This window comes from Ceratotherium simum, chromosome X (genome assembly GCF_057802395.1).
Source record: "Ceratotherium simum simum isolate JZ-2026a chromosome X, ASM5780239v1, whole genome shotgun sequence".
NCBI classification, from domain to species: domain Eukaryota; kingdom Metazoa; phylum Chordata; class Mammalia; order Perissodactyla; family Rhinocerotidae; genus Ceratotherium; species Ceratotherium simum.
In genome coordinates, this window is record NC_141940.1 from 29,849,121 (window position 1) to 29,861,489 (window position 12,369).

At 41.0% G+C, this 12,369-nt stretch overlaps 2 protein-coding genes across 2 annotated transcripts; one reads left to right on the plus strand and one right to left on the minus strand.

Annotated features, from left to right (window-relative positions):
- Nucleotides 1–2,272: 2,272 nt before the first annotated feature.
- On the minus strand, nt 2,273–5,475 carry NDUFA1 (NADH:ubiquinone oxidoreductase subunit A1). The gene is made up of 3 exons (XM_004442279.3): nt 5,295–5,475; nt 4,336–4,425; nt 2,273–2,411 (listed from the first exon to the last, which is right to left on the minus strand). The coding sequence occupies exons 1-3, from the start codon at nt 5,394–5,396 to the stop codon at nt 2,391–2,393; spliced, it is 213 nt and encodes a 70-aa protein (XP_004442336.1). The 5' UTR covers nt 5,397–5,475; the 3' UTR covers nt 2,273–2,390.
- A 53-nt stretch (nt 5,476–5,528) lies between these two features.
- RNF113A (ring finger protein 113A) lies at nt 5,529–6,778 on the plus strand. The gene has a single exon (XM_004442278.3). The coding sequence runs from the start codon at nt 5,691–5,693 to the stop codon at nt 6,720–6,722; it is 1,032 nt and encodes a 343-aa protein (XP_004442335.1). The 5' UTR covers nt 5,529–5,690; the 3' UTR covers nt 6,723–6,778.
- Nucleotides 6,779–12,369: the final 5,591 nt, after the last annotated feature.

The window sequence follows — 12,369 nt, forward strand, 5'->3', positions numbered from 1 at the left end:
AAATGTCTCCCAAACAAAGGGCAGGGCCATCCTCTTCCTCCCCCTTCTGAATTGCTTCCTCTAACCTTTTCCAGTCTTTTCCTCTTGACTCTTTCATTTGACCCTAGAAATAAGTATGGCAGCCTGGTAGGTGTAATTTCAAACAAGAACCATTCTCTCAAACAAGTGACATAAAGGTAGACCGTGTGTTAGATGTTACCATTACAGAAGACAGAACACGTGTTTGTATTTGTATGTGCATAAAGAGACTCTTCGGGGTGGTGTGACAACAGGGCGGGTGCTGGGCAGGGGATTAGAGCAAGTCTTTTCACTGAATACCCTGTACTGTTAGATTTTTGGGCTATGTGAATACGATCTCTATTTAAAAATTAAAGATCGTAAATAAAACCAAATGAGTGACATCATTTCCCAAGCATCATTTCAACTGGCCTTAACACCAGGTGACCTATGGACCCGAGGTCAGTGGCTGGACCACATCTTTCAGAGCTGCTGTAAGAAAACCCTTCTGGCTAATTGCACTTGCAAAAACTCAAAGAGAAATGCAGGCTACGAAGCACCACTATAATCTTCTAGCTTCAAAGTGTTTTAATCTGGTTCACTCCCTGGCAGTAGAGTATAAAAATAAGGCTAAATTTCATAGCAGGTGCCACAGAAAAGGGAGGTGAAGAATTCGAACCCTAATGCTGAACCTGACCAATTTCTACCTGTCATTCTGTAGCCCCTATATTCATCTAAGGAGGTAAACTTAGTGGATGATCCCTGCCTAGAGGCACAGCAGAGAGATAACAGACCTCAAAATCAATAGGTTTAGTGACGGATTCAGTACGTTGTCAATAAGTCTTCTCTATCTCCATCTGTACTACCTGCCCTCTTTCTTCCTTTCCAAAGATAGTTCTCATAACAATCAACTAAATGAGGCCTGTGCAGCACTAAATGTAGACTAGAGGTTGATTAAGTTTGTAGTCATGACCACGGCTTTCCTTGAACAGTTTCATCTTCACAGGGTGGCACAGTATAGAGTATTACTCTAAGTGTGATTGCCACCTCCTTCCTCTCTAAGTCCTGCCCTGTCAGATGCAGTCAACGGAAACCACACAGTGCAGGTGTGTTTAAGGTCATAAGCAGATCAAATGTTACACTAGATAAAAGATGGAGATGAAAAACAATTTAGTTTTCTCACCTACAGGTCCTGTGGCCATCTGGGGTGTGGATCTATACACATGGAGTATCACCATCTTTACAGCAGTTATACCTTTTCAGATCTTCATATTATTTGGTTACCTTTAATGTTGAACATGCAACTCTTTATTTCAAGTGGTCAGTACACTCATTTTAATAAACATATGATTGTTGCTGCTCTACACTAAAACAAAAATCAACACTTAAGCAAATACTGTGTTAGATACAGAATGAATGAAAATTGAAGGTGCAACATGTTTTAAAGCATCCTAACTGGAATTTTATTTTTTATTTTTTTTCCCCCAAAGCCCCAGTAAATAGTTGTATATCATAGTTGCACATCCTTCTAGTTGCTGTATGTGGGACGCGGCCTCAGCATGGCCGGAGAAGCGGTGCGTCGGTGTGCGCCCTCCGAACCCGGGCCGCCAGCAGCGGAGCGCGCAAACTTAACCGCTAAGCCACGGGGCCGGCCCCTAACTGGAATTTTAAACACTATAGGATTCACCCAGAAAAGGAACTAGAAAAAAAGTACTACTCTTTCTGTATTCTCCTGACAATCTCTGAAGAAACAATGTTTTTTAGTATATTAGTATCTATTACAATAGTAGCAACTGCCATTTATGACACATTAGATGTTGGGCACTGTGGCAGGTGCTTGGTGTACATTTTTTTTTGTTTTGTGAGGAAGATCAGCCCTGAGCTAACATCCATGCTAATCCTCCTCTTTTTGCTGAGGAAGACCGGCTCTGAGCTAAAATCTATTGCCAATCCTCCTCCTTTTTTTTTTTCCCCAAAGCCCCAGTAGATAGTTGCATGTCATAGTTGCACATCCTTCTAGTTGCTGTATGTGGGACGCAGCCTCAGCACGGCTGGAGAAGCGGTGTGGCGGTGCATACTCCGGATCCAAACCCGGGCCGTCAGTAGTGGAGCGCAGGCACTTAACCGCTAAGCCACGGGGCCGGCCCCGCTTGGTATACATTATGTCTGTAATTTTACAAGCCTCAGTCGCTTTCCAGTTTTTTTAAAGTGATAAAGCTACATTGGGTAGACTGCTTGATCTTGTGTAGTACTATTAAAAAAAGTAAAGAAAACCTTTGATTTTACTTTTTCATTTTATTTTTATTAGGTACTACATAATACATTACATAACCTTCTAGCAGGGGTAGATGAGTATAACTGAGTTATTTTTCATCAATCAGGATAATGCTTCCTTAATCAATGTTCTCCAAACCCTGAAAAACAGTTTAAAAAGGAAAACGTGAAAATTATTTTCCCATCAAAAATGTACACATACTCTTATTTCCAGTGTCACCAAATGGCATTCTCTGTCATTTAAGAAAGTACTTCCACATCCCACATTGCTCTAACTCTAACAATAAATTGGACTGAATTTTATAATCACTAAAGTAAAAAGAATAACCTATAATGATTTCTAGTTTTCTTTTTCTGACAGCAGCAAACATTATCACTTTACATAAAAAGACCCTCCCATATCAAAACTAAAGGCAAGCAACTACATAGTTACCATCTGGATCCTTCTATAAAGTACCCTCAGAGAGTCAGAGGACAGTAAGATAAAACCATTTTATAAAATAACAGTCAACATGAGGAAGATACTATTAGCCTCATTCCACTGTTTTACAGATGAAGAAATGGAGGCTGAGAGAGGTTTAAAGTCGCTTGCTTAAGTCAGTAAGTCAGTAGCAGAGCCAGAATTCAAGTTCAGGGACTCCTCCAACTCCAGAACTCTTGCCCTGTAAGCATGACACTATTTATTCAGCAGACGCACTCTGTCTTACTCAGTTCACAACCAAATACTTCAGAAACTATAAAGTAAAAGATTAAGTAAAAGAAATGATGACATTTCTTCCAGGTGTTAAAATAACACAGTCCAGATATTTTGTTTACTATTGTAGGAAGAATCACCTTGAGACAAATTAAAATTGCATAGTCCTAGGGGCCACCTTGTAGAAATCCTAATTCATTTGGTCTGGCCAGGGGCCTAGGAATCTGTATTTTATCTCATATGCCAGGTGATTCTGATGGTTATTCTTGGACCATACTTGAGAAATACTGCTCTAGATTTGTAGATATCATCACGTAGATTAGATTAGATTCTCAAATATATACTGAGGGGCAGATCACCTAGGTTGAGTCCTTATAGTGTTATTTAATCATTCTGACCCTCTATTTTTTCATCTATAAAATGGAATTAATATTTACCCAAGTTCACTGTAAAGAATAAATGAGCAAGAAGAAAATATAAAAAAGTAAAATATTTTAAAAGATAATGAAGACGAACTCCTACAAGATATAAGAACATACTATTAGGTTGAACCATATGAAAATGCTACTACTTGGCCATTTTTAACCTACAAAAAACAGCAATTTCATATGATTCAAGCACATATAAAATTATACTGCTTCTTTACATATGGTATTGGTGCAGGAATTGGCAAACCAATGGAGTATAGAAGAGTGCATTCATGAAACAGGCCCATGTGTATATGGAAATTTAGTTTACTAGAGTGGTATTTCAAATAAAAAAATGGACTATTCTATAAATGGATAATTGTGACAACTGGCTATCTCTTGGAAAAAAGTACAGTCAAATCCTGGCTTCACATTATGTCCCAAAATGACCTGTAGAAGGGTCAAAGCACTAAATGTAAAAAGAGAAAAGAAAAGAAAAAAGAAACTGTAACAGTATTTAGAAAAATTGTAAGAATATATTTTTACAATCTTGGGTAGCAAAGTCATTTGTAAGCAAAACAAAAAACCCCAAATCCAGAAGGATAAACTATGATAAACTGAACATCAAAATTAAAAACTACTATCTGATGAAAGACATCGTGAAGTGAAAAAGACAAACAGCAGACTGGGAAAAATATTTGCCACATATAAAATAAAAGATTAATATCCATAATACATAAAGAACCGCTATAAATCAAAAAGAAAAAGACAACAGAACAAGCAAAGATTATAGGCAAACAATCCACAGAATAAGAAATACAAACGATTATTAAATATGTAAAAAGCTACTCAACCTCACTAATAGACAAGAAAATGCAAACTAAATTAGCACTGTAAGACTTTTGGCAAAATATTACCAGAACCCACCTCCCTGACAGATGGCTAGCATCAGAACCATCTTACCTTTGACTTATAGTAATGATTAACTCCAGAGATGCGCCTATCTCTTTCCATCAAACTCCACTGATATGGATAATAGGCAACCCTTTTTTCCTACAATTAAAAGAAATTATTATTGCAGTTTATAAACATAAGTGACCCAATAGAGGGATACTAGAACTTTAATAAGTGACATTATAGAAAAATGGAATCATCACTGAAATAAAAACCAAATTAACAATAGAAGACAATAATCCTAAATAAAATCGGACGACTAAACTTTAGAATTAAGATGGTAACCATGAGTTCTTACACTTTCCTATTTTAACCAGCATCATTTTTTTTTTCTTTCCTCCTTTTTTTAAAAGATATGACTACTTGTTTCCTTTTGGGACCCTAATGAGAAGAAACAACAGTGGTAGATCACACGTGAAGGACAATCACAAAAGCAGAAAGCAAACACATTTACACTCTGTATTCCAGAGATGATGGGAAGGACTAGGAAGAGAGGAAAATTACAATCCTGATGTGAATAACAGGATCTTGCGGTAAATTCCTAAAGGCTTGCAAGAAAAAGTGGGAGATAAAAAACGTCAAGGTAAAAACCTAATTAAGGGTAGGGAACAAGTCAAAAACGAAGCTACCAAGACGTGGATGCGAGAAATTAAAATCAAAATCCAGCAAGAAAGGAGATTGGAGGTCGGAGGAAGCGGGGACAAAACTAATTGATGTCTCTCTCTGCCTCTACTCTGCCCTCTTGCCCACTCTTCACCCAGCAACTTCTTGCTAGAGTAGAATGTGGTTTCCGTTGGGCTTCATTCCGCAAGCCTCTGCTTTTAGGCAACACGAAGAAAGGAGAGGGCCGACCTTGGGACTCCCCATCTCGGAGAGAGGCTCCGGGTTCTACCGGCCTCCCTACCCCACCGCCCAGTTTGTAACGCCAATCCGCGGAGTCAGCCGTCGGGCCGCAGAAGCTGCCTTACCTTGCCCCCGTTAGTGAACCTGTTGAGGCGCGCCGTGGCCATTCCGGGGATGAACAAGCACACGGCCATGACGGCCATCCCGGGAAGAATCTCGAACCACATCGCAACACGGTTACCGGGACCAGACACTTCCTCCCAGGCCCCTTAAAGGTGACCCGGCTTCGGTCCCTTCCGGGTAAGCTCCGCGGCAGCCCGCGAGCGGGGCGGGGTCACGTACGCCTCTGGAGGAAGCGACGGAGTCCGGCAGGGTTCAAGAGTGGCGTGTGCTCGCGCTCCCGCGCTCCCGCAGTCTTCCTTCCGCAGTCTGTTTTGCTCCGAGTCGCGGCGGAGCGCACGCCGTGCAGTGAGGTGAAGAGGCCCCGTGCGAACAGCCGTTTCGGAGCTCGGGACTCTAAAATGGCGGAGCAGCTTTCTCCAGGAAAGGTGACAGACCAGGTGTGCACCTTCCTCTTCAAAAAGCCTGGGCGGAAAGGGGCTGCAGGCCGCAGAAAGCGCCCAGTCCGCGACCGAGAGCCCGAAGACAGCAGCAGCAGCGGTGAAGAAGGCAGCACTGTGGTTCGCCCGGAAAAGAAGAGGGCGACCCACAATCCGATGATACAGAAGACCCGTGGCAGTGGTAAACAGAAGGCGGTTTACGGCGACTTGAGTAGCGAGGAAGAGGAGGAGAAGGAGCCTGAGAGTCTCGGCGTGGTCTACAAGTCCACCCGCTCGGCGAAACCCGTGGGCCCAGAGGATATGGGGGCGACTGCTGTCTACGAGCTAGACACAGAGAAGGAGCGTGACGCACAAGCCATCTTTGAGCGCAGCCAGAAGATCCAGGAGGAGCTGAGGGGCAAGGAAGATGACAAGATCTATCGGGGAATCAATAATTATCAGAAATATATGAAGCCCAAGGATACGTCTATGGGCAATGCTTCCTCCGGGATGGTGAGGAAGGGCCCCATCCGAGCTCCCGAGCATCTACGTGCCACCGTGCGCTGGGATTACCAGCCCGACATCTGTAAGGACTACAAGGAGACTGGCTTTTGCGGCTTCGGAGACAGCTGCAAATTCCTCCATGACCGTTCAGATTACAAGCATGGGTGGCAGATCGAACGTGAGCTTGATGAGGGTCGCTATGGTGTCTATGAGGACGAAAACTATGAAGTGGGAAGCGATGATGAGGAAATACCATTCAAGTGTTTCATCTGTCGCCAGACCTTCCAAAACCCAGTTGTCACCAAGTGCAGGCATTATTTCTGCGAGAGCTGTGCACTGCAGCATTTCCGCACCACCCCGCGCTGCTATGTCTGTGACCAGCAAACCAATGGCGTCTTCAATCCAGCGAAAGAATTGATCGCTAAACTGGAGAAGCATCGAGCTGCAGAAGAGGGTGGTGCTTCCGATTTCCCAGAAGACCCCGATGAGGGTCCAATCCCCATTACTTAGTTTTCCCATTATTCTCAAAAATCAAAATAAATATTTTGTTGTTTTGGAAATGTTAATTCGTGTCCTTCCTTTCCAGGGAAAGTGTCAGAGGAAAAGGCGGGTGGTGAAGTAGGGTCCTGGATGGATACCTTGTAAAAGCATCGAGGTAGGTATAATTTGAATTTTTACCTTGTATAAATGCTGCCTGTGTGTAACAGGTCCTTTTCAGAATCCTTTGGCTTAAATTCTGGGGATGGGAGAAGTTCGAGAAAAGAGCTAGAATTCGCTGAAATAACCAAAGCTGTGATGAAAGCAAAAACTGAACCTATTTGTTATATCACATTTCCGTATCAATAGTTTACAAAAGTACTTGCATGCGTTATCTCTACTGGGAGCCTATACTACTTCAAATACACCCCAGCCAAGGTGCGTGTGTGTTGTGGGGGAGGGGGGTGTTGAGTGGGAGAATTCGGTTGGGGGACTTGTAGCTAGCACCACAGGGTCCACCACATTCTATAACAATGTATAAAGTATAGTGGGGATACATGAGAAGCCTACTGGGAAAATGGCTTAATAAATCATCACACACACACACAAAAGAAGTCATCACACGGGAAACAGCATTTAAGGAAGGGGACAAAGAAATAGAGCCGAATAGGAAACAGGAAAGAGGACGTTGTAGAGGCAGACTGAGAAACAGGAGTGTACACTGCCATAGAAGGCAAAGGAAGACAGTGTTCTAAAAAGTGTCATGGAAAGAAATACGGTAATGAGTAGCAAAAGAATCACAAAAATGGTTCATTTTTTTTTTACTATTCCTTAGAATTTATACTAAGAAAGTTATTCAAAAGTAGAATAAAGCTTTATGGAAAAAGATATACATTGAATTGCTACCTATTATCTATAATAAGCTGAGGGAAAGGGTCTGGGAGAAAACAAATATGAAAGAAAAAGAATGCTGCTGCTGACTAAGCTCTAGAAGGTGGCTAGAACTGAGAAGAGGTGGGATTAAAGGCATAAATCAAGAAGTCTTAGAGCTGAGAGAAAGAAAAGGAGAAAGATGATATTCGTCTAATACTCCACATGCATTTTTTAATACCTGTCAGTGAATCTTACGAGTATACAAAATATATGCAAATAAGTATTCTTGGGATCCACAACATTCAGCAGATTCTTAAAAAGGATCATAACTACAGAAAAGCACGTAAATTGATAGTGGCCTCACAGTATTTTTCATGTTTACAAGTTTATAATTTCATTTTTTAGAAGTCAGAACTATTTTTTATCACCTTTAATTAAATGGTGCAAGTTCATTTCATAGATGGAAACTAAATAGTTGTTCTTATAAATTTTAAAAAATTAAATATGGAAAAAAAAGAAAGCATGCCAGCAAAGATGAGGTTGCAGCTGGACTCTGAAGGAGCTAACCTAGTCTGAGAGGTCAGAGGAGGCTCCCCTAGAAAATGACCCTCAAACTGAGACCTGAAAGGGGAGTGGACAAAGAGTAGCCCAGGCAGAGAGAAGTATATACGAAGGACCTGAAGTGAGAGACTGGCTTCAGCTCAGAACTCAAAGCAGTCTAGGATGGCTGGAGGAAAAGGACAGGTGGCCAAGTAGTCAGGGCCAAAGAGCAGACACCTTGCAAGTCATGGGAAGGACTTTGGACTTTATCTGAAGGGCAAAGGGACAGCCATCAAAGGGTTTTAAGAAGGAAAGTGAGATGATCAGATTGGAATTTTAAAAAGATAATTCTTCAGGGTGGGAAATGAAGGAAGGAACCAGACATGAGCCAGGGAGTTCAGTTAGGGGGCTGGTGCACTAGTCCAGGTGATATCATGGTAGACTGGACTAGGCTGGAGGCTGTGGACATTCATTTAATAAACAGTTTTTGAGCACCCACTATATGCCAGGCATTGATTTAAGCACTGGAGATACAGCCATAACAAAAGCACTCAAGTTCCTGCTCTCGTAGAACTTACATGAGAGACAGTAACAGATTTTTACATATATAATATCGAGGTAAATACTATGAAGAACAATAAAGCAAGGCCAGAGGTTAAGAGTGCAGTGGTGTGGGGGAGTGTTATTTTATACAGGGTGGTCAGGGAGGGCCTCTTCTGATGAAGTGACATTTGAGCCAAGACCTAAATGAAGCAGATATCTGGGAGAAGAGCATTCTAGACAGAGAACACCAAGCAAAGGCCCTGAGGCAGGAAAATGCCTGACATGCCCTAGGAACAGTGAGGAAGAAATGTAATTGGAGTGGACTCAAGGAAGAGGAAAGAACTCTAAGAATAGGTAAGAGAAGTAATGGTGGGGGTGGGGGGCAGACTGTGTACAGCCTTATTGTAAGGACTTGGACTTTTATTCTCAGTGAGATGGAAAGGCACTGGGAGGTGCTGAGCAGAGGAGTGACATGATCTGACACTGGCTTTAAAAAGGATCTTTCTGGAACTTTTGGAGGATAGTGGAAATGTTTTATATCTTAATTGGGGTGTTTGTTACACAAGTGTCTACATTTGTCCAAACTCACTAGAATGTACACTTAAAGTGCATTTCACTGTATGTGATTATATCTCATTAAGAAATATCTTCAAGTCAAAGGGAAAAAAAGGAACTCTGGTTGCTAAGTAGAGAATAAACCCGGGCAGAAGGGTCAAGAGGTGAAGCAGATGGGTCAGTTAGAAGGCTACTGCCGTTGTCCGGGTGAGAGATGACAGTGGCTCAAATGAGGTAGTGGTGAGAAGGAGTCAGATTCTGGATGTATTTTGAAAGTAAAACTGGCAAGGTTTCCTGGTGGGTTAGATATGGGGTGTAAGATAAAGAGTCAAGGTGACCCCAAGATTTTTGACCTGAGCAACCAGGTGGAAGGTGGTACCACTTACTGAGATGGAAAGATGCACATACAGAAAAGTGCATAAAACACAACTTTGCAGAATAACAAGTAATTATATAGGAACACCTGCATAACCACCACCCAGGTCATGAAATACAAAACTGACAATGCTCAAGAAGCCTCTCATGTACCCTCTCCAGATCATGTACCAACCCCCCACCGCCTCTCACAGGTAACCTCTATGCTGACTTTTATGGTAATCATTCCGTTGCTCTTTTTCCTTGACCCAGCCTTCCTCTTTAGCTATTTCTCTCTCCTTTCCTTTCACCAAACCAAGAATAATGTATACTTAAAGGCTTTCCTTTCTCATCTCCCATTTACTCTTTTTTGTAACAGCTTTATTGAGATATAATTCATGTATAATTCACCATCTTAAAGTACACAGTTGAGTGGCTTTGAGTATATTCACAAGGTTATGCAACCGTCACTACTATCTGATTCGAGGACATTTTTAACACCCCAAAAAGAAACCCATACCCATTAGTAGTCACTCTCTATCACTTCCCCTCACCTCCCGCCCCAGGCAACCACTAAGCTCTTTTATATCTCTCTATATTTGCTTTTTCTGGACATTTCATATCAATGGAATCATATAATATGTGGTCTTTTGTGACTGCCTGTTTTCACTTAGCATGTTTTCAAGGTTCATCCATGTTGTAGCACGTATCAATACATTCCTTAATATGGCTGAATAATATTCCACTGTATGGATATACCACGATTTGTTTATTATCCATTCATCCGTTGATGGACATTTGTGCATTTTCCACCTTTTGGCTATTGTAAATAGTGCTGCTCTGAAATGGGTGTACATATATTTACTTGAGTACCTGTTTTCAATTCTTTTCATTATTCACCCAGGAGTTGAATTGCTGGCATATAGTAATGCTATGTTTAACTTTTTGAAGCAAATGCTCCTTATTCTTTTTGAGGAACTGGCAAACTGTTTTCCACAGCAACTGCACCATTTTACATTCCCACTAGCAATGTAAGACGATTCCAATTTCTCTGCATCCTCACCAACACTTGTTATTTTCCTTTTTTTTTATAGCCATCCTCGTAGGTATGAAGTGGTATCTAATTGTGGTTTGGATTTGCACTTCCCTAATGACTAATGACATTGAGCATCTTTTCATGTGCTTGTTAGCCATTCGTATATGATCTTTGGAGAAATGTCTGTTCAAGTTCTCTACCCATTTTTCAATTGGGTTATTTGTCTTTTGGTTGTTCAGTTGTAATTCTTTATATATTCTGGATACTAGACTCTTATCAGATATATGATTTGCAAATATTTTCTCCCATTCTGTGGGTTGTCTTTTGACTCTCTTGTTGGTATTCTTTGAAGTACAAAAGGTTTTAATTTTGATGAGGTACAGTTTATCCATTTTTCTTTTGTTATTCATGTTTTTGGTATCATATCTAAGAATACATTGATAAATCCAAGGTCACAGAGATTTACCCCCATGTTTCCAGAGTTTTATAGTTTTAGGTCTTCCATTTAGGTCTTTAATCCATTTTGATTTAATTTTTGTATATGGCATGAGGTAAGCATTCAATTTCATTCCTTTGCCTGTGGCTATCCAGTGACCCACCACCATTTCTTGAAAAGACCACTGAATGTTCTTAGCACTCTTGTAAAAAATCAGTTGACCATAGACATATGGGTTTATTTCTGGACTCTCAATTCTGTTCTTTTTTTTTTTTTTTTAATTTTTTATTTATTTATTTTTCCCCTAAAGCCCCAGGCGATAGTTGTATGTCATAGTTGCACATTCTTCTAGTTGCTGTATGTGGGACAAGGCCTCAGCATGGCCGGAGAAGCAGTGCGTCTGTGCGCGCCCGGGATCCGAACCCGGGCCGCCTGCATCGGAGCGCACGCACTTAACCGCTAAGCCACGGGGCCGGCCCTCAGTTCTGTTCTATTTATCTATATGTCTATCCTTATGCCAGTACCACAAGGTCTTTTTTTTTTTTGTGAGGAAGATCAGCCCTGAGCTAACATCTGATGCCAACCCTCCTCTCTTTGCTGACGAAGACTGGCCCTGGGCTAACATCCGTGCCCATCTTCCTCTACTTTATATGGGACACCGCCACAGCATGGATTGACAAGCAATGTGTCAGTGCGCACCCAGGATCCAAACCTGCGGACCCCAGGCTGCCAAAGCAGTGTGCGCATGCACTTAACTGCTGCGCCACCAGGCTGGCCCCAACAAGGTCTTGATTACTGTTGTTTTGTAGTAAGTTTTAAAGTCAGGAACTGTGAATCCTCCTACTGTTTTGGATAGTCTGGATCTCCTGAAATTTGTTATGAATTTTCAAATCAGCTTGTCAATTTCTGCAAATCAGCTGGGATTCTGACAGAGATTGCATCGAATCTATAAATCAATTTAGGACGCATTGCCATCTTAATATTAATTAATGTTAATATTAATCTTCCAATTGAACACAGGATGTTTTTCCACTTATTTTAATCTTTAATTTCTTTCAACAATGTTTTTTTAGTTTTCAGATTATAAGTATTGAATTTCTTTTATTAGCTTTATTCCTAATATTTTATTATTTTTTATGCCATTGGAAATAAAATTGTTTTCTTAATTTCATTTTCAGATTGTCCATTGCAAGTGTATAGAAATACAATTGATTTTTTATCTTGATCCTGTATCCTGTAACCATGCTGAACTCCTTAGGATTTTCTATATACATGATCAGGGCATTTGCAAAGAGAGATACTTTTACTTCTTCTTTTCCACTCTGGATCCCTTTTATTCATTG

Coding starts and splice junctions, on each gene's coding strand:
- RNF113A (XM_004442278.3), top strand. CDS start 5,691: ATGGCGGAGCAGCTTTCTCCAGGAAAGGTGACAGACCAGGTGTGCACC.
- NDUFA1 (XM_004442279.3), bottom strand. CDS start 5,396: ATGTGGTTCGAGATTCTTCCCGGGATGGCCGTCATGGCCGTGTGCTTG. Junction 4,426..5,294: donor GGTTCACTAACGGGGGCAAG/GTAAGGCAGCTT, acceptor TTTTAATTGTAG/GAAAAAAGGGTTGCCTATTA. Junction 2,412..4,335: donor ATCATTACTATAAGTCAAAG/GTAAGATGGTTC, acceptor ACTGTTTTTCAG/GGTTTGGAGAACATTGATTA.